At 45.0% G+C, this 24968-nt stretch overlaps 1 protein-coding gene and 2 long non-coding RNA genes across 4 annotated transcripts in view; 1 reads left to right on the plus strand and 2 right to left on the minus strand.

Annotated features, from left to right (window-relative positions):
- The window catches only part of LOC144305453 (uncharacterized), a 36180-nt gene extending 15302 nt beyond the window's left edge, over positions 1–20878 (minus strand). Inside the window, exon 1 of one of the 2 annotated variants that reach the window (XR_013372465.1) lies at positions 20713–20877. This is a non-coding gene — a long non-coding RNA (uncharacterized LOC144305453). Of the gene's footprint in view, positions 1–20712 lie in introns of both variants that reach the window. The other variant, XR_013372464.1, reaches the window with a different exon arrangement.
- Positions 523–20000, plus strand: DYNLT2B (dynein light chain Tctex-type 2B). Its single transcript, XM_077884292.1, has 5 exons — positions 523–682; positions 3901–4034; positions 8832–8901; positions 16955–17018; positions 19853–20000. The coding sequence occupies exons 1-5, from the start codon at positions 564–566 to the stop codon at positions 19898–19900; spliced, it is 435 nt and encodes a 144-aa protein (XP_077740418.1). The 5' UTR covers positions 523–563; the 3' UTR covers positions 19901–20000.
- An 842-nt stretch (positions 20879–21720) lies between the features above and the next one.
- On the minus strand, positions 21721–22655 carry LOC144305455 (uncharacterized). Its single transcript, XR_013372467.1, has 2 exons — positions 22171–22655; positions 21721–21927 (listed from the first exon to the last, which is right to left on the minus strand). It is a non-coding gene; the product is annotated as an uncharacterized LOC144305455 (long non-coding RNA).
- Positions 22656–24968: the final 2313 nt, after the last annotated feature.

Consider the following 24968-nt stretch of genomic DNA (forward strand, 5'->3'; position numbering starts at 1 on the left):
ACCCTGAATAGTAAAATTAGTTGGTCTCTCCTGGGCTTTTACAGAAACTACTCCCTTAGCATCCCGATAGGAGGAAGTTTTGCAATTTGTTAACCAACCCAGAGGAAGCCCAATGCATAGTGGGGGGAGTTTCTTTTCCTAGTTTTTGAGGCGTGTAGAGGCTAGGGTGCTGCAATCTTTTAAAACAGGACCCAGCGACTGGGGGATACACCTCGAGTCTGCTTCTTTCTGAATCTTGCACTGGATGCACGAGGGGCGACTTCATGTGCAGTTTTCGCGTGTCACGAAATATTCCTTTGATTTTTTTCTCCGATCACTTAAAAATATAAAACCCGTTCCTAAGTCGTGCAGAACGAAAGCAAGGCTGCCCTCGCGCGGGGGTCGCAGCGCGGAGATGGGTCCGGACCCCGCCCCCCCCCCCGGGCCGCCCCGGGCCGCCCCGGGCCCGCCCGGCAGCCGGTGCGCAGGCGCGGGGAGGGCGGCGGCGGGAGTGCGCAGGCGCGCGGCCGCCCCGGTTGCCCTGGCGACGGCCCCCGCTCCCGCCGCGGAGCCGGAGCGCGGCGATGGCTGCCTCGGCCGGGGCGTCCTTCTCGGTGGGCGCCGCCGCCGCGCTGCCGGGGGCTGAGAAGAACTCGGGAGAGCCCGAGAACACCTACAGTCTGCGGCCTGTTTTCCAGCAAAGGCGGGTAACGGACGGACGGGCCGCGGGGAAGGCGTCCTGCTCCCAGCAGGTCCCGGGTCGTGCGGGCAGAGCTCGCCTGAAGCCGGGGCGTCGGGAACAGGCGCGAGGGCCCGGAGGGAAGGAGCTGGGGGGGAGGGAGGGGAGGAGCTGGGAGAGGGAGGGAGGGGAGGAGCTGCCGGGGGAGGGAGAGGCAGGGCTGGGGGGGAGGGGAGGGGCTGCGGGAGGGAGGGGAGGGGCTGGGGGGAGGGAGAGGCAGGGCTGGGGGGAGGGACGGGAGGGGCTGGGGGGAGGGAGAGGCAGGGCTGGGGGGAGGGAGGGGAGGGGCTGGGGGGAGGGAGAGGCAGGGCTGGGGGGAGGGAGGGGAGGAGCTGGGGGGAGAGAAGAGGGGCTGGGGAGAGAGAGGAGGAGCTGGGGGGAGGGAGGCGGGGCTGGGGGGAGAGAGGTGGGGCTGGGGAGGAGGGGAGGAGCTGGGGGAGAGGAGGGGAGGCGCTGGGGGGGGAGAGAGAGGCAGGGCTGGGGGGAGAGAGGAGGGGCTGGGGGAGAGAGGAGGGGCTGGGGGTGAGGGAGAGGAGGAGCTGAGAGGGAGGGAGAGGCGGGGCTGGGAGGAGGGAGGGGAGGAGCTGGGGGGAGGGAGGGGAGGAGCTGGGGGAGAGAAGAGGGGCTGGGGGAGGGAGGGGAGGAGCTGGGGGCAGAGAGAGGAGGGGCTGGGGGAGGGAGAGGAGGGGGCTGGAGGACAGGATGGGAGGGGGGAGAGGTGGGGCTGGAGGGAGAGGCGGGGCAGGGGGGGAGAGGCGGGGCTAGGGGGCGGGGTTAGGGTTGGGAGAAAGGTACTGGGTCGAAGTGGAGCGGGGAGGCAGGGTGGGAGGGAGCGGGGAAGGGGATCGGGCCGGGGCTGGAGAGGATGCGGCTGGAGAGGATGCGGCTTGGCGGTGGGGGTGGGGGGCCGGGGAGTGGGGGGGCGGGGAGTGGGGCCCGGTCCTTGAGCCTCCAGCCGCTCCGTGCAGCTGAGGACCGACCTGCTGCAGTTGCAGTGCTAGGGCGCCAGGAGCGCTCAGGCTGGCGCAGTGGGGAATGCGTGGTCTGGGACACCCAGGGACACGGGCAGAGGAAAGGAGATGCAAGGAATAGAACCGTAAAGAAGTGCCTGGCGTCGACTGCCATTCAGCCATTTCCCAGGGTTAGTGTGTGCATACGTGTGCGAGAATACGCCTACACCTACGGGGTATGGGACTTGTGTGTGTGCGAAGTCTTAGCCAGGGGTCGTCTGGATGCTCTTGGCGCACCACGGCAGTAGCTTCCCAGGATTCAAGTACGCGGTCTATTGCGCAGGGCCGTCTGCTAGGGCTGTAGGGTCTATCACTAACTTCATTTTCACAAGATAAAAAAAATTAAATAGAAAAATAAAGCCCCTCTCTTGCTTTGAAACCAGATTGCTGAATCAAGTGCTTGGAAAATACTGGAAGCCAGGAACTTTGGTTATAGTGCAATAAAAAGTTTCATGCAGTAGTTTTCTTTTGGGTGGAATGGACATAAAAAAAGATATATTCAGTTATCTTGGTAAAGGTTTCTAAATGCATAGAATGCCTGCAATTCTGCCGTAAAGCAGAACAAGATTCGTAGGAATAATCCTATGAAATTATTTGTGAATTGTTTGAAGAAAACTTTTGACATTTCGCTGAAGATGAGAAAGGATTAAGGGGAAGAGCCAGATACAATATATTTGTAATAGGAAGACCCCTTTCTGAACAGATCAAATCCTGGAAATTTGTCTATGAGTCAAAAGTTCATCTGTGACAATAACTAGGAAAGAAAGCAAAGAAAATACTGTTAAAAAGTAATAAGGGACCACTAGGATTACCAAATTACATATACCTCAAAATCTAAAACATTCTAGTCGCTGGGCACATAATAGACACAACAACTGATACAGTATATGGCCCAGAAAATGAACCTAGTGTTGTAATATATGATAAATAAAACTAAATTGTGGATGGTGTTGTGAAGGTGGGGAAATTAAGGGAGATTTTTTTTTCTCTGTCTTCATTTATTCAATAATCCATTCCTTCCAAACGTATTTATCGCCTACTGCGTGCTCGGTGCTGTTGTAAGAAATGAGGTGATAACAGTGAACAGAACAGATAGAAATCCCTGCCCTCGGGAGCTTATGTTCTAGCTAGGTAGAAGGACAACAAACAATAATTACAGAAGTGAACTATATAGTGTATGAGATAGTAATAAGTACCAGGAAGTGAGATATAAAGTGATGTGGTAGGAGGGCAATTTGAAGTTTTAGAGAAAGAGGCTAGGGAAAGGGACTTGCATAAAGACTTGAAAGAGGTGAGGGAGGTAGGTGTGCATGTAGAACAGGCTGGTGCTTCAGGCGGAGGTTAAAAGCAAGTGCAGAAGCGCTGAGCTTGGCATGCCTGCTGTGGTCAGAGAACATAGGGAAGGCCAGTGGCTGGAGTGGGGAGAACTGGCAGGAAAGTAGTAGAAAACAAGGTCAGAGAGTTTGGTGCGGTAGGTCATATGGGACTGTGCAAGTCACAGTTAGGATGTTGCTTTTACTCTGAGTGAGGTGGGAAGCATTTGGGGTATTTTGAATAGAGGAGGGCCATGATCCAACATGTACTTTAACAGGACCAGTCTAGTTGCTGTGGTGACAACAGGATATGGGGGCAAAGGCAGAGACAGAGGGACTTGTTAGGAGCCATTGTAATCCAGACAGGAGGTGATGGTAGCTTGGATGAAGCTGGTGGCAGTGGGGTGGTGAGAATGATTGAATTTTAGAGTATTCTGAAGGTAGAACTGATAAAACTTGTTCATGAACCAGGATGTAGTTTGTGAGAGAGAAAGGCAAGACTGACTTCAAGTTTTTTGGCCTGGACAACTGAAAGAATGGAGTTACCATTGACTGATAGAGTTTTGGAGAGAGGGGAGGGTTAGAAGCTCAGTGTTGGATGTATGGACTTTGAGTTGTCTGTTAGACACCCAGATGGAATAGGTGTTGGGATTTGTGGTCTGAAGTTCAGGGGAAAGGTCCAGGCCAGAGGTATAAATCATGACTATGACAGTGTTCTTAATTTGTGTATGTCACTTTAATAAGTACGAAAAAGAAAGATTAGATTGTTCTAGTGACAAAAAGCTGGGGGCAGTTCCGCTGTGAAGGTAAACTGGAGTTTTGAAGTTACCAACTAGATGTTTCAAACTGTTTCATTTAGGTTCAGACCCTCTGTGGTTAAAGACTGTATCCATGCCGTGCTTAAGGAGGAGCTGGCAAATGCTGAATACTCTCCAGAAGAAATGCCTCAGCTCACAAAACGGTTATCAGAAATCATTAAAGACAAATTAAAAGGTAATTTCTTCCATGTCTGGTCTTCTCAATTATTTGGTAACTTTTACTCATGTAGGTTTTTGCAGAGATGGTGTGAAATAAAACATTGTATGCAAGCACCATCTGAGAAATTCCAGTATGGGAAACCCAGAAATTACAAGGGCTCCTTTCTCCCCTCATTCTTGGTTGTTTTTCTCAGCAAAATATCAATTCCTTAGCCTGTCATTCATACCCTCACTGTGTGACCTCAGCCCTTCTCTTCAGCTGAGTCCTTAATAGTCGCCATACTTAACTTGTCATGGCTTGATAAGCAAGCCCTCTACATCTACAAAATACCTCATGCTTTTTCTCTGTTCTCTTTATCTCTGTCTCTCTCTTTTTAAAGATTATTTATTTAAGAAAGAGAGCTCACACATATGGGGGGAGGGGTAGAGGAAGAGGGAGAGAATCTTCAAGGGGACTCAGTGCTGAGTGTGGAGTTGGAGGTGGGGCTTGATCTCATGACCTTGAAATCATGACCTGAACTGAAACCAAGAGTCAGATGCTTAACTGACTATCTCCCAAGTGCCCCTCTTTTGTTAGTAATATTATACCATCTGAAAAGTCCTTTCTATCTACCTTTTTAAAATAGAACTTTTTTTTGGAGGGAAGAAAATGTCTTTGTAGCAGTAATACATTTTCATTGTACTAACCTAGACAATCTAGAAAAAGTACAGATTTAAGTTTTTTTTAATTATATAAAATTCCATTACCCAAAGGTAGTTATTATTAATATTTTGGCATACATTTTTCTTAATTTAAGTTTTACAAATTAAAAATATACAAGAGTACAAAGAAAACAGCAATTCTATGTATTTCTATCACCTGGAATTAACCGGTTTCTATATTAGCATTTTTATTTTCACTTTTTTTAAAAAGGAGTTTTTATTTATTTGAGAGAGAGAGAATGAGTGGGAGGAGGAGCAGATGAAGAAGGAGAAGCAGACTTCCTGCTGAGCAAAGAGCCCGACATGAGGCTTGATCCTAGGACCCTGAGATCATGACCTGAGCAGAAGTCAGCTGCTTAACTGACTGAGCCACCCAGGCACCCCTTTATTTTTCCTGTTTTTAATTTGAGAGAGAGAGAGAAAGAGAGAGAGAGCATGAGTGAGGGCAAAAGGAGAGGGAGAAGTAGACTCCCCACTAAGCAAGGAGCCTGACTTGGGACTCAATCTGAGGACCCTGGGATCATGACTGAGCCAAAGGTAGACTCTTAATCCACTGAACCACCCAGGTGCCCCTGCTGAGTTATTTATTTTAGTTCAGATATTACCTGATGAGATTTTGTTGTAAGTTTTTTGAGGAAGGGCTCAGAAATGCTACATTTTCTGGGATTTTTCATGTTTTAGAATGTTTGCCTTTTGCTTTTAAGCCAAAATATATTTTGGATGAATATAATATTTTGAGGTAACAACTTATTTTCTTCAGAGTCTTGTAGACTTTGTTTTTTTTTTTTTTAATTTTTTTATTTTATTTATTTATGATAGTCACAGAGAGAGAGGCAGAGACACAGGCAGAGGGAGAAGCAGGCTCCATGCACCGGGAGCCCGATGCGGGATTCGATCCCGGGTCTCCAGGATCGCGCCCTGGGCCAAAGGCAGGCGCCAAACCGCTGCGCCACCCAGGGATCCCTAGACTTTGTTATATTGTCTGGCATTGAAAGTTACTGTAGAGAAATCTAAGGCCACCTGATGTCCTCTGCCTAAAGAATCCCATCCTTAACCTTGATGCTCAATAGCTTTTTTAGAATGTCACTTGATAGTGAGCATTTCATATCTTTCAATCTGTGGTGGTTGTTTTTTTTTCCATATCAGGGAAGTTTTCTTGTATCTCTGAAAACATTTCCTGTTCCATTCATTAGATTCTCTTCTTCAGAACGACAAATACTGATATGTTGAATCATCTTTATCTTCCATATCTATGAGCTTTTCTGTACCATAGTTTCTTCCCTTTCTTTTGATATTTACTTATAATTGTCTTAAGCCAGTAACTCAATTTTCATTTGTGACTGTTCTGTCTCTTGCCATTTTCAATTTATTAGGTCTGCTCTGATATTGTGTGAGTAGTTTGTTTCTTAGGGCTGTGATCTTTCTTTTCATCTTTCTGTTGTTTATAATCTTTTTTTTGTTGTTGTTGTTTATAATCTGATTGAATTCTTATTTTGTTGAATTTATGAGCTGTTTTGTTCTATACAGTGAATCAATTGTGAGGAGTTTCTCTTTGTTTCTTGGTTTATATTATATCCTAAGTTGAGAGGTTTTTTGGTTTGTTTTTGTTTTTTGTCTTTGTCTTTTAAACAGTATGTTTGTTTCTTGTTATCCTTTTGTTTTTCTTGCTGCATTATTGCATATTGCCAGTCAGCTTCTTTCCATTTTACTCTGATGTGGTGTGGTTTTCAGATCTTTTAATTTGCTGTTTTCATAATTGCTCTGACATGGTATGGGTGGATTTCTTTTGTATTCTCCCACCATATCTGAGATTGTTTTATTTTTTCCCTCTACTATGACTTAAGGGTTGGGTATTTAATATTCTAGCTACATGGATATCAGAAAAAGAAGAAGAGAAATGAGTAGAGAAAGGAGGAAGCTCCATGGAGCTGTGTACAGTGTTTTGGGCTCTGTCTCCTGAGATTTTGTTAAGGGTCCTGAATTAGGGTTCGTGTCTCACCTGGGAGGGGGCCTGTAGTCTTGAGATCGTTTGCCTAATTTACTATATAATCCTGGAGCCTTTACTTTGATCAAAAAGAGTTGGCTGTGTTTCAACTTTGTCCATTTCCTTTACTTTTTCTTTTCTCCAAATGTTTCTATTATTCCTTGGTTAGAAAAGGAGGAAGATAAAGATACTCAGTTTTCTTTTCTCCAAATTTGAGGTTAGTGAAAATTTTTGGGATTTTGCCTCTTTAGCAGTATGGTTTCTGGGGAAGCAGCGGAGTTGTATTGGGCTATACCAGTATACTCCAGAATCTCATGTTGTTTTCTTTTCTCCTTTACTGAACAGCTTACAGTTTTCTTTTCTTTTTTTTTTTTTTTTAAAGATTTATTTATTTATTTATTCATGATAGTCACAGAGAGAGAGAGAGAGAGAGAGAGAGGGAGGCAGAGACACAGGCAGAGGGAGAAGCGGGCTCCATGCAGGGAGCCCGATGTGGGATTTGATCCCGGGTCTCCAGGATCGCGCCCTGGGCCAAAGGCAGGCGCCAAACCCCTGCGCCACCCAGGGATCCCTACAGTTTTCTAAATACTCCATACTCTATGCCTTTGTACATGCTATTTCCTCTCTGTAGAATGAAGACTTTGTCTGCCTGATAAATTCCCATTTGTCTTTCAAGGCTCAGCTCATTTATCACATTTTCCAAGAAGTCTCTTCTGGTCGTCCCTTCTCCACTGTCCAGACAAGGGAAGGAGATGCCAGCTCTGTGTTCCTATGTATCTTATACATGCTACTCTTGGAATTATTATTATTATTATTATCATTATTTTTTTTAAGATTTTATTTATTTATTCATGAAAGACACACACAGAGAGGCAGAGGCACAGGCAGAGGGAGAAACAGGCTCCATGCAGGGAGCCTGATGTGGGACTCGATCCCGGGACTCCAGGATCACACCCTGGGCCAAAGGCAGGTGCTAAACTGCTGAGCCACCCAGGAATCCCTATTTTTTAAAGATTTTACCTATTTATTCATGAGAGACACAGAGAGAGAGACAGAGACATAGGCAGAGGGACAAGCAGGCTTCTTGCAGGCCCGATGTGGGACTCGATCCCGGGACTCCAGGATCATGCCCTGAGCCAAAGGCAGACGCTCAACTGCTGAGCCACCCAGGCGTCCCTACTCTTAGAATTATTAATATGCTTTTTCATTTTATTCCTCATGTTTGCCTTCCCAAATACCATATGTTCTTCAAAGCAAGAAGAGTGTCTTGTTTATCTTTGTGTTTTGAGAACCTACCAGCACCTGACTTAGAGTAGGAGAGAAAGGAAGGAAGCTGAGATCTATTGAGAAACTAGTACGTATCAGTACTGTTCTAGATGTTTTACATATTACTTATGAAAATCAATGAAGGGCAACCTCACTAAAATGGAGCTGGGAAGCCAAAAGGGGGAGCTCTACTACTGTACCACTCCTTATCAGCCCAACAGGAAGAAGCTTGTACTTTTTACGGTCCCAGCAGGAGGAAGAGAGATTTTCTACTTGCCCCAGCAATAGCCCTGCCAATGAGAGACTGTCACAGTTCCAGCAATGAAAAGCCACGACACTTTCAACTCCTGGGTGACTTTTTGTCTATAACAAACAAAACCTCCCAACCTCCTCCTTTCCACTATGAAAGAATTAGCTGCTTCTTTGTTTTGTAGACTTGCCTATGGTTTTGCTGTAACTTTCATTTCCTGAATAACAATTCTTTGCCCTTCCTGACTAAATCCATTATTTTTGCTGGTAAAATAACTGAAGTTTTATTTTTAAGGTCAATGTACTAGATCTTATCTCATCTCACCTCACAACATCCCCCAGGAGGTAGGTAATAATTTTCCTATTTAACAGATGAGGAAGAGTTAAGCCAAAGAAGGTAAACAACTTGTCTAAGGTTACGTACTTGGTAAGATAACTGACTTACTTACCAAATAAAATTTGTCCTCAAGTCCTTCTGACTCCCAAGCTTATCATCCTACTCAGTCAGTGCTTGTGGACTGAATGCCTATGTCCGTTTCTAGGCAAATTTACCTTCATTAAATAACTTTTACCACTTTTACTTATAGATACCTTTCTTATTTTTCTTTCTAGAAATGGGATTTGACCGATATAAAATGGTGGTACAAGTAGTGATTGGAGAACAAAGAGGTGAAGGAGTATTGTGAGTACTTGGTTTTTCCTTCTTGTTTTTATTCTTAAATGTTTCTTTTTTTTTTTTTTTTTAAAGATTTTATTTATTTATTCATAGAGACAGAGAGAGAGAGAGGCAGAGACACAGGCAGAGGGAGAAGCAGGCATCATACAGAGAGCCTGACGTGGGACTCGATCCAGGGTCTCCAGGATCATGCCCTGGGCTGCAGGCAGCGCTAAACCGCTGTGCCACCGGGGCTACCCCTTAAATGTTTCTTATTAGATATTCTTTCTCCTGACAAGTTAGTAAGATTGTGTATTTGTAAGAGTGAGAGGGAAGGACAGCATAACAAAATGCGGCTGTGAACCAAAAAGATCCTGGTACTGAACAGTGTGGTTGACAGTGTGGGTGAGCTCCGTGAGGTGATTCACTTTTTGTGCTATCTGTGGGCCAGTACGTCTTTTAGGGTTTATGTATATTATGCTCCTAAGTAGAGTATGGCAGTGTATATATATACTTCTTCTTAAATTCCTTCTTGCCTGGCTTTTGTGCCTGTCATTCCAAATGAATTTTTTTAAAATTGTTTAAGACCTCCTTTTTTTTTTTAAAGTATATCCTTTTTTTTTTTTTTAAGATTTTTATTTATTTATTCATGAGAATACACAGAGAGGAGAGAGAGAGAGAGGCACAGGGAGAAGCAGGCTCCATGCAGAGAGCCCGATGTGGGACTCGGTCCCAGGTCTCCAGGATCATGCCCTGAGCTGTAGGCGGTGCTAAACCGCTGAGCCACCCGGGCTGCCCTGTTTAAGACCTCCTTATTAGCATCTATAGTAGTCCTTAGCTCTGTTCTTGACCTGGGCTTCTATTTCTTTCTATTTATTCTAGGGTTTTTTGGCTCTGATTTCACTTATCTAACTTGTTTCTCTTCTGTTTTTCTAACTGATTATTCTCCTTCCTTCCCTGGTTCCTCTTTCTCCACTACATTGCCAGCTGTGAGCTTTCTTCAAGGCTCAGTTCTTGTTCTTTTGCTCTGCTCAGTGCTTTTTCAATGAGCTCATTCATTCTCATGACCTCAAACTGTCGTTTGTGTATTGGTGAGTTCAAAATCTGTATTTCCTGCCTTTTTCTATGCCCAAGTGTTAATCTCCTGTTTCCCAGGGCCCTTGGGTGGCTCAGCTGGTTAAGCATCTAACTTTGGCTCAGGTCATGATCCCAGGGCCCTGGGATTGAGCCCCATGTCTGAGCAGGGAGCCTGCTTCTCCTTCTCCTTCTGCCCCGCCTCCCCACTTGTGTGCTGTCTCTCACTTTGCTCTCTCCCTCAAATAAATAAATAAAATCTTAAACAAAAAAATAATCTTTAAAAAAATCTCCTGTTTCCCTTTGCAAACAGTACTTTGTATAGTATTTTATAAGAAAGTATTAAAATATTTGTTGAATGAGTTTTAAAAATACCTTGTGGATATTATTACTGAGAATTTTTACTATAGAATATTAATTTGGAAGGGACTGTGAATATGTTCTAGTGTCTACTCCTCTTTATTTTTTTTATTTATTTTTATTTTTTTATACTCCTCTTAATCTATAGATGATGCTTAGGAGGGTCAGTATGATTTTCCCCAAATTATTTATCTGACTGGTGTTAGGTAAACTAATAGAGCCTAGCCTTCTGGCTTCTGGCACAGACTCTTCACCATTGTTCCCCCTACCATTTGGTCAAAAGTCTTCAGGAGATTTTCACCTCAGAGACATCACTTCAGATTCGACATGTTCAAATCAGTTGCACCATCAGTTAGCCTGCCATTTCTCTGTCTTTCATGGTCTTAGAAATATTGTTAACTTTGGCTTACAACCTTGACTTCCTCTTTTGTCATAGTTAGCCGTTACACTCTCCCACTGCATGCACTATGATCTGGATGCCAAGGTTATGTAGCAGCCCCTTATCAGCATTGCCAGACTCTGGTCTGTCTCCTCTACAATTCATTTTATATACAAGACCAATCTCTCATTTTCTTTCTGTAAACTCTTTAGAGTTTATTTTAAGCCCTGTCAAATATAAACTCCTTAAACTGGTTATGTTTCACTTTGCTAAACATGATACAGCCAAACTCTAAAGTATAGTATTCAAGGCCACCCTGCTCCTTTTTTAAAACTTTTATCTAAAATTTCAAACATGCAAAAGTACAAGGGCTAAGGAACTCCCTTTTACTATTACTTAGTTTCAAAGTTTATCAGCAAATATGGATGCTGTTTTATTTATACCTACTCTCCTTGTCCCACCAGATTATTTTGAAGCAAATTCCAGTCACCATACCATTTCATTTGTAAATACAACAGTATACGATATCTCTAAGTTATAGGAACCCTTTTTAACACAACAAAATACCATCACATCTAAAATATTGTTGATCCCTAATATTATACAATATTCAGTTAGTGTTCAGATATTCCCAGTTGTCTCATATACAGTTGACTCTTGTGCACAATATGGGATTTAGAGGTGCTGCACAGTCAAAAATAACTTTATATATGCATATAGCTTTGACCCCCCCAAAACTTAACATTAATAGCCTACTGTTGACCGGAAGCCTTACTGATAACATAAATAGTGGATTAATACCTATCTTATATAGGTATTATATACTGTATTCTTATAATAAAGTAAGCTTATGAAAAGAAAATGGTATTGTTATTTAAAAAATCATAAGGAAAAGAAAATCATAAGGAAGAGAAAATACATTTACAGTACTGTGCTGTATTTATTGAAAAAACATCTGCAATATAAGTGGACCTGTGCAGTTCAAACCCAAGTTGTTCAAGGATCAACTATGTATATGTATGTTTTTTTTTTTTTTTACAGTTTGTTCAGATCAGAATCCATGTAAAGGCCACACACTGCATTTAGTTGATACATCTCTTACATTTATTTTAATCAATTATTTTCTTTCTCTTTCTCTCTTTTTAACCTTGCCATTTAATTGTTGAAGAAGTTGGGTTATTTGTCATGTAGAGTTTCCTACATTCTGACGTTTGCTGATTTCATCTCATTTATTTATTTTCAGGATTTTTATGTTTTAGATTGTAATCTAGTACTACTGTATTTATTTTATTGCTTCATGTTCTAACTTTGGCCATGGGCAGCTCTTTTGGTGGCCTCTTGTGTCCCTTTGGTATACCCTAGTATTGTGGGTGGTTTTTTTTTTTTTTTTTTTTTTCTAAGATTTAGTTTAATTTAGAGAGAGAGAGCAAGGAGGGGGGAGGTCAGGTAAATAAAGGGAGGGAGAGAGAGGAAGAATCGTTAGGTAGACTCTACACTGAGTGCAGAGTGTGTTGTGGGGCTTGATATCATGACCCCAACATTATGACCCAAGCCAAAATCAAGAGTCAGACACTTAACCAACTGAGCCACTCAGGTGCTCCTATTGTGGGGTTTTTGAGTACTTCCTTACTTTTTGGCACTATAAGATGCTTCTCAATCTTATTCATTCCCTGCCCCAACCTTATAATCAGCCATTTCTCCAAGGAGCTCTGGTTCATTTTATTGGAAAATGACATTAGAAACTAACATCTGGACACTAGATGTGGCCGTTAATTTTTTAAATATTGCTTCTGGTCTATTTGCTCTTTTTGTCCTTTTTGGACTCCAATCACCTATATTTGGATTGAGATGCCCTTTTTACTGTATTCCACATGTCTCTTATACTCTAAGTTTTTATGTTTTTTTTCTCTGTGCTTCCTTTTGGATATGTTTCTATTGATTTTTCAGTTGACTAATTCTCTTTTCTGTTGTGTCTTCTGTTATCCAGCCCACTGACTGAATTCTTAATATCAGTTATTATATTTTTCAGGTTGAGAATCTCCATTAATTCTTTTTTATAGATTCCATTCTCTAGTAAAATAATAATAATAATAATTTAATTATTTAATAATAATTTTATTATTATTATTGTTATTGAATACCACACAGCTTTATTTATTTTTATGTTTTAAAGAGATTTCTTTGAGAGAGAGAGAGAGAGAGAGAGCATGAGCAAGGGGAGGGAGCAGAGGGAGAGGGAATGGGAAGAGAGAATCTCAAGCAGACTCCCCACTGAGTGCAGAGCCTGACGTGGGGCTCTGTCTGAGGACCCTGAGATCATGACCTGAGCTGAACTCAAGAATCAGGTGCTTAATCAACTGAGCCACCCAGGCACTCCTATATGAGGTTTATTTGAAGAATTTATGTAAGAGATTTCTGAATTTGCCCCAATGAGGGAAGAAGGGGCCTTTCTCTCATGCCTGTTACTAAAGTATAAATAAAGACAATTGCTGATCAGGGGTGCCTGGGTGGCTCAGTCAGTTTTGTGTCTGCCTTTGGCTCAGGTCATGATCCTAGGGTCCTGGGATCAGGCCTCACATTGGGGATGTGGGGGGCTTGCTTTTCCCTCTGCCTACCACTCCCCCTGTGGCCCCCCCCCCCGTCGAGTAAATAAATAAAAATCTTTAAAAAAACAAAGACGATTGCTGATCAAACTTACACACTGTTGACAAATAGTTTTTAACCCCTATTTTAGTTATTGTGATTATCAGAGGAAAAGAACTTTTCCTAAGACACTAAACTGCAAAGGGCAGGCAGTGTTGGAATGAATTCCCCTCAGTGATACCAGACCACTCTGGAAAATACATTTTCAGGCTCCTTCTCATCGCCCAAGGCAGCAGCAAATCCTGTCACCTCCTTTTGGCCAAAGCAGCCAAAGATTTAAAAGTCTTTGGTTCATAGATGGCTGGGTCCACTCTTAGCTCCACCTGGCATTTAATTGACAGTGAATGTTGGGTACTTCAAACCATGTTCCTGGGAGACAACTAGAGTTCAATGAATCCAGTGTCCTCACATTCCTCTTCTTTGGTCTGCACTTTTGTGCATTTCACGAATACTATGGTCATGGTTCTGACCACTGGCCTGTAGCACCGCACATGCTGCATCACCTCCTGGACCCACCGGTAGCAATCAGTGAGGCCAGTGAAATTATTTATGTTTTTCATCCTCCGTCTCTCCTCCGTTTATACATTTTGGTCAGAGCAGTTATTTTAAAGTCATTGTCTGCTTACTCTAGTATCTTTTTTTTTTTTTTTTTTCACTTTAGTATCTTGATCATGTGTGATTCTTTCCATTGATTTTTTTTTCCTTGGTAATTCTTTATGTGGCTCTGTCAGCATGCCTGGTTTAAATCTTGGACCTTATGTCAAAAAATGGTAGAACCTTCAGATAATGTGATTTTCTTCCAGAAAAAGTTTCGTCTTTCCTTTTCTATTCAGGTAGACTATGGACTGCTTACCTTAATCCAGTCAGGTACTAAGCAGAGTTGAGGTTAGGTGGCAATTTTTTTTTTTTTTTTTTAAATTTTTATTTATTTATGATAGTCACAGAGAGAGAAAGAGAGAGAGGCAGAGACATAGGCAGAGGGAGAAGCAGGCTCCATGCACCGGGAGCCCGATGTGGGATTCGATCCCGGGTCTCCAGGATCGCGCCCTAGGCCAAAGGCAGGCGCCAAACCGCTGCGCCACCCAGGGATCCCTAGGTGGCAATTTTGATTCGAGGTTCCCTCTACCTTCAGTTCACCTTTCTTTCTTGAATGTAGCCCTCCAGATCTTTCAACTAAGAACCTGTCACGCCCATTGAGACCCCCACTCCCATCAGGTACCAACTTTTTTCTTTTTTTTTTTTTAAGGTACCAACTTTTATACTTGTCTCCTCATTATAAAACTACTCTTTACTTCAAAGTTTTTTTTTCATTCAGTGTTTTGGTTTCCTATTGCTGCTGTAAAAAATTATCACTGACACCTAGCTGGTTCAGTCGGAAGAGAATACGACTCTTTATCTCAAGATTATGAGTTTGAGCCCATGTTGAGTGTAGAGATGACAATAAACAAATAAGTAAATAAAATTATCACAAACCCTCTAGCATAAACATATTATTTTACATTTCTGGAGATCATAAATCCAAAATGGGTTTCGTTCAGCAAAAATCAAGGTATTGGATTGACTGCATTCCTTCTGGAGGTTCTGTGGGAAAATCCATTCCTTTGACTCTTCCAGCTTCTAGAAATAGCATTCTTTAGCTTATAAACCCTTCCTCCATCTTCAAAGCCAGCAGCATAGCATCTTTAAATGTTTCTCTGACTCTCTCACCTCCTTCTTTCTTTTATAATATGGACCCTTGTGATTACAATGAACCCACCTGAATAATCCAGGATACTCTTCCCATCTCAGGATCGTTAATCATATATCTGTAAAACTGTCTCTCTTTTTTGCTATATAAGGTAACATTCACGGGTTTTGGGGGGCAGGACATAGATATATTTAGTGTGAGGGCCATTATTTTGCCTGCCACACTTGGCTATCAGTTTCAGAATTCAGCACATGTCTTGAGAGGAAAACCAACCATGTGAATGGCTTTCCAGTGATCTTGGTCCCTCAAGTCTCCAATTTATCTCCCTAACCCTGCAAGTCTGCCAACAGTCCCGCTGGTTTCTTTTTCCCGAGTAGTTGATTGTCTAGCTGAGCCAAGCCTGGGTTCTTAGCTTCTAATCCTGTGCCTGGACTTGGCAAATGCCCCAGGGAGAATTCTGATGCAGGAAAGGAGCTTAACCTCCTTGCAGTTCACCTCTCTCTGGAATTTTGGCTCCCCTAGTCTTACTTGCTTTAGCTGCATTCTGATTCATTTTATCCAGCCTTGCTAATTAATCTTGGTGGGAACATTGGCCTGCTACAAACCGTTCCATCATGTTTCTTCTGAGTCCTTTTGACACAAATATATATATATATACTTGAATTATAGCATTTTTTTTTCTGTAGAGTCCAGGCTTTGAGTGTGACTCAAATATCATAATTTCCTCTACCAGTTACTACTGTGCATTTAAGTTGTTTCCATTATTTATTTATTAAAAAAATTGTTTTTAAGTTATCTCTGTACCTAACATGGAGCTGGAACCCACAACCTGGGAGATCAAGAGTTGCATATTCCACTGACTGAGCCAGCCAGGTGCCCCATCAATTGTTTCCATTTTTTTTTTTTTTTAAATTTTTTTTATTTATTTATGATAGGCACACAGTGAGAGAGAGAGAGGCAGAGACACAGGCAGAGGGAGAAGCAGGCTCCATGCACCGGGAGCCCGATGTGGGATTCGATCCCGGGTCTCCAGGATCGTGCCCTGGGCCAAAGGCAGGCGCCAAACCGCTGCGCCACCCAGGGATCCCTCCATTTTTTAATTAGCTTTTGTTTTTGCATAACATTCTTATTCAAGATTTGGGGAGAGAATGGCTAATTTGAGAATTCAGAAGTACATAGGAAATCTGTAGAGATAATACTGGGTTTATTTTATTTTTATTTTTTTAAATTTTTATTTATTTATGATAGTTACACAGAGAGAGAGAGAGAGAGAGAGAGAGGCAGAGACACAGGCAGAGGGAGAAGCAGGCTCCATGCACTGGGAGCCCGACGTGGGATTCAATCCCGGGTCTCCAGGATCACGCCCCGGGCCAAAGGCAGGCGCTAAACTGCTGCGCCACCCAGGGATCCCTAATACTGGGTTTAGAACTAGTTAGAAGATTGAGTTCTAGTTCAGGGTTTGTCCCTTTCTTTTCTGGAACTCTACAAAATTATCAGGTTGATATAAATAATCTATTGGGTACTTTCCAGACCTGTTTTTTCATATTATGCAGGATGGAGCCCATTTGAGTTGTAAGTCTTAGGTATTACTTCCTCTAAAAGTTATACAAAAATATTTTGGCTGAAGTAATCTGTAACAGCTTCCCATCCAGGATTTCAGAGTATTGACCCCTGAAGCTGTCAGGCAGCTGGTCAGAGTCTGAGATTGCCACAGCCCCTGGGCTGTCACTGCCAGTGACATCTATGATTCCAATCCCTTCTAGTTTACTCAGTATATTCTGCTGTAGGAACAGGATTTTCTGTGTGCCACCCTGTGAAAAGTTGGCAGCATTGATATATAAGAATGTATCAAGGAAAACTTTTGCTCATGGCAAATAGGTGGTACAGTTCAGATCCCTGTTATATTACTTACAGTTTTTCATTCTTGTACTTTTCAGCATGGCTGCTCGCTGTTTCTGGGATGCTGACACTGACAACTACACTCATGATATTTTCATGAATGTAAGTCTATTTGAAAGCCTTTTTTTTTCCTTTCCAAGGACATGTGGACATTTCAAGTCAAATTAATAAGATATGAGGACACTTTAGTTTTAGATGTTTGTCTTAGACTCCTTCTAGATGAAATGATTTTGCTGTTTCTTTACTGTGTTACTAAAGCAGAAGAAAAAAAATAAAGCAGAAGTATGCGCTGCTGATAGGCAAGGAGACTTGTAGGTGTACAGATGATATAACTCTTCACAGGTTTGATTTTGAGAATATCATATAGTTTATTTAGTGCTAACAGACATGTGGCACTTGGCTAACTATAAAGATAATGGGGTGGCAGGGATTCACGAGCAAAGGTGATTTTCATTAAGTAATAAAATTATTTTATCTTAAAGCTGTTTCTCAAAACTAAGCAAAAATAAAGAGAAATTTTTAAAAAGAGGTTTCACTTAAACATAGGTATGTTATTGACTGAATGTTTTATTTATTTTAATCATATGCTGTTATACTTGCCTCCAGAAATGATCCCTTTCTCTATCCAAATGCTCCTAGGTTGTGAATTAATAGAGTCAGAATTGAAGTATAGTAGAATAGAACAGAAACTTGGTTGAGTGATTAGGAAAGGGGTTCCATTTCCAGCTCTGTAACTTTCTAATTGAATGACTTTAGGTAAATCATTGGACTTTTCTGATTCTATCAGTAACATTAGGAAGCTGTACTGGATTTTCCCAAAGAATGGCTGTGGCTATCTAAAAATAATTGGGGAAACTTGCTTAAAATACAGATGCCAAGACTCTACTCAAGTAGATTCTGATCAAATAAGTGTTGAATCAATGAATCTGAATTTTTAAAAAAGTTCTCCACATGATTGTGCTTACTGCCAGGTTTGGAAGCTGCTTATGCCAATGATCTCAAGATACCTTTTAGCTCTAAAACTCTATGGTCCTACCAAAGTTTCATTTTATACTCAGCTCCCCTAGGGATCAAGGACTGAATAGTAGAAAGTACTATCCACATACTAAAAAGTATGAATACTAAAAAGTACTATCAACATAAGCATTGTTGAATCGCTGCACTCAGAGATCTCCATTTATCAGATCTCTAAGGGAAGGGTCAAGCTAAGGTGGTTTTTCCTGCTTTTTGGAGTTATTGAGTCCTTATACAATTCATTCAGCAAATATTCTTTTTTTAAAAAAATATTTTATTTATTTGAGAGGGGTGGGGGCAGAGGAAGAGGAAGAGGCAGAGGCAGGCTCCTTGCTGGGAGCCTGATGTGGGACTCTATCCCAGAACGCCAGGATCTTGACCTGAGCCAAAGGCAGATGCTCAACCACTGAGCCACCCAGGTGTCCCCATTCAGCGAATATTTTGAGCTCCTATTAGGTGCCATCCTCCCCTGGAGGTGCTAGGGATAAAGTGATGAATAAGACAGATAAGGAGGGTAGCCCGGATGGCTCAGCGGTTTAGCGCCTGCCTTCAGCCCAGGGCATGATCCTGCAGACCTGGGATCGAGTCCCATGTCAGGCTCCCTACATGGAGCCTGCTTCTCCCTCTACCTGTATCTCTGCCTCTCTCTCTCTGTGTCTCTCATGAATAAATAAAATCTTAAAAAAAAAAAAAATAAGGAGAATTCTGGGCAGTGCTGTAGAACGGTGGCCAAAGTGGGATCCACAGACCAGTGCCAGTCCTTAGGCTGTTTGTTTACAGATCCTTCATGAGAAAAGTACATAAATAGAATGTAAGAGGTTAGAAACTCTTACAGGAATTTGACAATTTTATATTGATTAAATCTAATAGTAAAATGTTGAGGCTATACTTTGCATGTTACTTTTTTCATTTCATTTTCCTACTTAGCAATTTTTATTGTATCTTACAAAAATATCAGTCCATAAGGGCCAGGAAATTAAAAATAAAAACAAGTTTCTCTCCACAGACAGCACTGTTGTAGAACACAGCTCACAGTTATCCCACCCAAGGAGGCAGGGACCTGGGCTAGCCAAAGAATTTTATTTTGGCTGGTAATCAGATACTTGAGTTCAGATTTTTTTTCCCAATACACCAGGCTGGAGGTGAGATTTGCTGGTCTCTGAGGCAGGTGGAACTCCTATAATAATTACCTAAAAACTGTTGTAAAAAGTTTAACTGGGATCTGGAAAACATTTTGTGAATCTGAGTTAAAAGATGGCTAAATGAATTTTATCAATTAAGAATAAACACCCAGAAACCATTTGCCCTTACCAAGAATTTATGACAAAGTGCTGTTATGTTTTTTTAAGATTTATTTGAGAGAGGGAGAAAGAATGAGAACACACAGGGGGAAGGGCAGGGGGAGAGAATCCTGAGCAGACTCCATGTGGTGCGTAGAGCCCATTGTGGGTTTGGGCTCGATGTCATGACCCTGAGATCATGACCTGAGCTGAAATCAAGAGTCCATGCTTAACCCACTGAGCCACCCAGGCACCCCAACATGCTGTTATTTTTAGCTGTGATGTTATAGTTACACATTTACTCCAGGAAACTCAAAGCATTTTGTAATTGTTATTTCTGTGATAAATCAGGAAAAATGGGAATACCTATGAGTATGAATTACAAAAAATTCATTACTTTGCATTTTACTTCTATCTTCAGAAAATCTAATTTTTCACCCATCCTACCCCTTGAGCAAGCAAGCAACATTATAGCTAGACTCTGGGAACCCTCTGCGTATTGAAGAAGTTAAAAACCTTCATGATTGAAAATTGGCAAGGATCTGAGATGATGTTCATTTCGATTGCCTTTGCTGTCCGTAGCACTTCATTAGTACTAACATTCAGGATTTGTGTGTGTTTTCTGTTTTGTTTGCATTTTAGGACAGTTTATTCTGTGTTGTAGCGGCATTCGGCTGTTTCTACTATTGAATCTTCGAAAAGTTGGATAAAGATATGACCATGAAGAAATATGAACTTTTTTATGTTGTTAAGATCTCAACAAAATAAAGGTAATTTGGCATTTTGGCAACTGAGTCTATTCAGTTTTAGGTCTTCTATTTTAGTGTTTTGTTATAATATGTTCTTATGGTATTTGGAAAGTGGGGAAAAAAAATCTGTATTTCAATTGTTCAGGCATAACCAATTGTAAATATTTGGGTGTGTTGTCTACCAGCGGTTTATTTTTTTATTTTCAGAGTTCAAAAAAAGCATCCACACAATTCTGTACCCTGATTTTTCACTCCTCCTGACACCGTGTGCCAGTATTTATGTCATTTTATTTCCGTCACGGTTTTCATAAGCATTGTTGAGTCGCTGCACTCATTCCACTGGGTCATGCCGTTAGTTTTCTTTGCCATTTCCGTACTGAGGGACTGATTACAAGTTTTCACTCTTCTAACTCAACACCGAGATGACTCTGCGCATCAAGGCTCTTTCGCACGGCCCTCACGGCCCTCACGGCCCTCACGGCCGCCGCCGCCCCGCCCCCGCCCCCTGCCCGTGTCTGCCCGGCTCCTGCCGCGGCGCCTCACAGCGCTCACGGGTCGAGGGGAAGGGTCCCGGCTCCGGCCCGATGCCTCCCGGGGCTCCGGAGCCGAGGCAGAGGGAGCGGACGCCCTAAGACGCCCTGGCCCGGGCCCGGCGCGGGTCGCGCGGAGTCCAGGGGGCGCCTCCGGCGCTGCGCCGCCCCGCCCCGCCCCCCCGTCGGCTCCCGCCCCCGTCGGCTCCCGCGCGCTCCCTACCGGCGTCCTGTACCGCCCGCCCTCCTCGGGGAGCCGCTGGGTGGGCCCCGGTCGCGGGGGTCGCGGGGGCCGCGGGCCTGAGGCGTCTGCCCGGCCGTCGGCGAGCGGGCGCGGCGGTTCGCGGCCGGATCTCCTCACGCGGAGGCTGCCGCAGCCCCGCCCCGCCCCGCCCGCCCCGCGCCGGGTGGTTTCCGCTCGGCCACGCCGTCCCCGGGCCTCCGTGGCGGCGGAACTGCTGTGTCAGGGGTCGCGGTTTTCGGGGAAGCGTCGTGGGCGGATTGACAAGGGGGCGGGCGGGGGGCGGGACTTCCGGCGTGCTCTTCCGCCAGCTGCCTTTCCCGGGCGTCTCCCCGCAACCTCCTCAACGCCCCTGGTCCGCGCCGCGGCGCCGCGGGGAGAGCGGCCGGGACTGGCGCCGGGGGAGCGTGCGCCGCAGGTGAGGGGCCGTGGCGTGCGTGTCCCTGCGCCTCTCCCCGGGAGGACGCGGGGCGCGGGGCGCGGGGCTGGGGGCGCCGCCCGCGAGGGGGCTGTGAGGGGGCGCGCGGGGCTGCTGTGACCCCGGGGTCGTGACAGCGAGCGGCTGTGACCGAGGAGGAGCCGCCCGCGAGGACCGAGCGACGGACTCTGACCCCGGGGCGCGGGCCAGGGGCCGCGAGGGACTCGGCGCGGGGAAGTGAGGCGGCCACGGGCGCAGCCGCGGCTCGGCGGGCGGTGACGGGAGCGGGAGCCGGAGCGGACGCGCCGCGAGGGCCCGGCGGGCGGCGGCGAGGGGGCGTTGGAGCCTCGAGCGGGCCTGAGGGGCGGACGTGGTACTGCGGGGTCCGCGGGCGGGCGGGGAGCTGGCGCCGGGGCCGGGCCGGGCTTCGCGGCCGCAGTCCCGGGGCGGGGAGGCGCACTCGCGCCCGAGCCCCGGCTTCCGCGCCGCCCCTGGGAACCTGCGGCCGGATTCACGGCTCCTGCCCTGCGGGCTCCGGCCTGCTCGGGGTAGCACCTCAGGCGGTGGGCTGCTTTTTTATTTTATTTTTTATTTTTATTTATTTATTTTTTTTGTAAATGGAGCACAGCAGGGAACCTCCGTGTGTCCACGTAGGAACCGTGTTTGATGCAGCTCGCTTCAGGTCTGCGGGCGTGAGGCGCTGTGAGGTGGGTCCCAGGTGCAGCCCAGGGCACGCGGGGTTTCTCTCGGCGCGACAGCCGCGAACTCTGCTGGGGGGACTGTTGAGAAGCGCGGAGACTGCGGGATCCCCGGGGGGCTCGGCGGGGGGGCGCCTGCCTTGGGCCCGGGGCGTGACCCCGGGGTCCCGGGATCGAGGCCCGCGTCGGGCTCCCTGCATGGAGCCTGCTTCTCTCTCTCTCTCTCTCTCTCTCAAATGAGTGAAATATTTTTTAAAAAGAAAAAAAAAAAAAGTTGGGAGACTGGCTGCGTGGCTGGGGGCGGGTTCCACCAGGGGGGCTTACCCGGAGAAGGCGTCCCAGAGGTGACCGAGGACCCGAACCCCAGGTGCCAGCCGGCGGGACCAGACCTCCCGCGCTGAGGTGGGGACAGCGCTATCTGTAGAGGCGGTGAGGATGCGGGGCTGCGGGCGGAAAGACTGCCAGGAACAGACACGGAGAAAGGGGCAGCTTTGCGGAGCGAGGGCAGGGCCTGGGAAGGGAGCCCCAGAGAGCGACAGGGCGCTTTCTGCCCAGAGCAAAGCGGGCTTGGGGAGATGGGGCCGCCAGGATCCTTCACCTTGGTAGTCGGTGGTCCCGCAGGGGCGCAGGATTGCTGCTAACTGAGATCCCGGTTGGGCAGCCCAGCCCGGTGGCTCAGCGCTGTAGCGCCGCCTTCGGCCCAGGGCGTGACCCTGGAGACCCGGGAGGGATCGAGTCCCACGTCGGGCTCCCAGCATGGAGCCTGCTTCTCCCTCTGCCTGTGTCTCTGCCTCTCTGTGTGTGTGTGTGTCTCTCATGAATAAATAAAATCTTAAAAAAAAAAAAATCCCAATTGAAAATGAGATTGGCGCAATAATCCGTGGTAAGGCCGATGGCGACCATCCCGGGGAGAAAAGGGAGATGCTGGGAAGGCCAGCAGTGCTGACAGGAATGCCACGTGGGAGAGGCTTTGAGGTCTCTAACTCCCCAGCTCGAAGACTCACCGACCAGAGGCCAAGGCTGACCAACAGGGAATAACACCAACACCGCGGGTAGCGCTGGCGATGTTTCACCAGGTGGCTTTATCCCCTCCTGATCCCCATTGAGGAGCGTGGTCAGCAGAGCAGATGAAATGAACTAAAGTGAGTGTCATTCCCTCCTCTCTACAAACCTTTGTAGAAGGTGCTACCGATTGTACCACCCGGTGTTTTTTTAAAGCGATATTTAATAGAAAAAGCTTGAGGGATCCCTGGGTGGCGCAGCGGTTTAGCGCCTGCCTTTGGCCCAGGGCACGATCCTGGAAACCCGGGATCAAATCCCAGGTCGGGCTCCCGGTGCATGGAGCCTGCTTCTCCCTCTGCCTGTGTCTCTGCCTCTCTCTCTCTCTCTCTGTGTGACTATCATAAATAAATAAGAATTAAAAAAAAATAGAAGAAGCTTGAGGGAATTTTGATTGATCTGGCACTGTACGAATTTGTTGACCCAATAGTCCCCCCCTCCCCCAGCTCCTACACACACATACACTTTGTGATAGAGGAAGGGAATTCAGAAAGATTCTTGAATGGTAAGCTAATGAGTTGTGATTGACAGGGGAGACTCTGTTTAGCTAAAAAATGGCTAGTTATACCTTTTTCTAAAACATTAGTAACTGAAAGGGATTACTCAAGAATTTCTGTAATGGAATACAGTTGACCCTTGAGCAACACAGGTTTGAGTTGCAGGAGTGAGTCCACATATATGTGGATTTTTTTTTTTTTTATAAATACAATACTGTAAATGTGTTTTTTCTTCCCTGCCTACTTTTCCTTTCCTCTCCTCTCCTCTTCTCTTCTCTCCTCTCCTCTCCTTTCCCCTTTCCTTTTTCCTTTCCTTTCCTTTCCTTTCCTTTCCTTTCTTGATTTTATTTATTCATGAGAGACACAGAAAGAGAGGCAGAGACACAGTGGCAGAGGGAGAAGCAGGCTCCTTGCAGGGAGCCCAACATGGGACTGGATCCAGAGACTCTGGGATCACACCCTGAGCCAAAGGCAGACGCTCAACCACTGAGCCACCCAGGCGCCTGCCTGCCTGCCTGCCTGCCTGCCTGCCTGCCTTCCTTCCTTCCTTCCTTCCTCTCCCCCTCCCTCCTTCCTCCCTCCCTCCTCCCTCCCTCCCTTTCTTTCTTTCTTTCTTTCTTTCTTTCTTTCTTTTCTTTTCTTTTCTTTTCTTTTCTTTTCTTTTCTTTTCTTTTCTTTTCTTTTCTTTCTTTTTTCTTTCTTTTTCTTTTCTTTTCTTTCTTTCTTTTTCTTTCTTTTTCTTTCTTTTTCTTTCTTTCTCCTTCCTTCCTTCCTTCCTTCCTTCCTTCCTTCCTTCCTTCCTAGATAGATAGATAGATAGATAGATAGAAAGGTGGAGTGAAGGAGCAGAGGGAGATGGAGAAGAGAGAATCTTTAGCAGACTCCATGCCTAGCTTGGAGCTGACTTGGGGCTTCATCTTACAACCCTGAGGTAATGATTTGATCTAAAATCCAGAGTCAGATGCTTAATCAATGGAGCCACTCAAGTACCCCCTTATGATTTTATTTTCTTTTAAAGATTTTGTTTATTTACTTAAGCAAGGAGAGAAAGAGAGGGAGAAGCAGACTCCCTGACCTGGGGCTCCATCCTAGGATCCCAGGACCATGACCTTTTCTCTAGTTAACTTTTTGTAAGAATACAATAATATGTATAACATCCAAATAAGTTAATCAACTATGTATGTTATTGGTCAATAGTAGACTTGTTTTGAAGGAGTCAAAAGTCATATGCAGGGGTGCCTGAGTGGCTGAGCTGGTTAAGCTTCTGCTTTTGGCTCAGGTCATGGTCTCAGGATCCTGAGATCAAGCCCCACATTGGGCTCTCTGCTCTGTGGAGAACTCACTTCTGTCTCTCCCTCTGCCTGCCACTCCCCATGCTTGTGCTCTCTCTCAGTCTGTCAGATAAAAAAAAAAAAAAAAAAGACTTTTAAAAAATGTTATATGCAGATTTTCAACCAGTGTGTGTGTTGAGGGACAGAACCCCTAATCTTTGTGTTGTTCAAGGGTCAGTTGTAAATGCTTCAAAGTAACTGACTTGTAAGAGAAGACATTTAGGCTTGGGGATTG

Source organism: Canis aureus, chromosome 35 (assembly GCF_053574225.1).
Source record: "Canis aureus isolate CA01 chromosome 35, VMU_Caureus_v.1.0, whole genome shotgun sequence".
NCBI classification, from domain to species: Eukaryota; Metazoa; Chordata; class Mammalia; order Carnivora; family Canidae; genus Canis; species Canis aureus.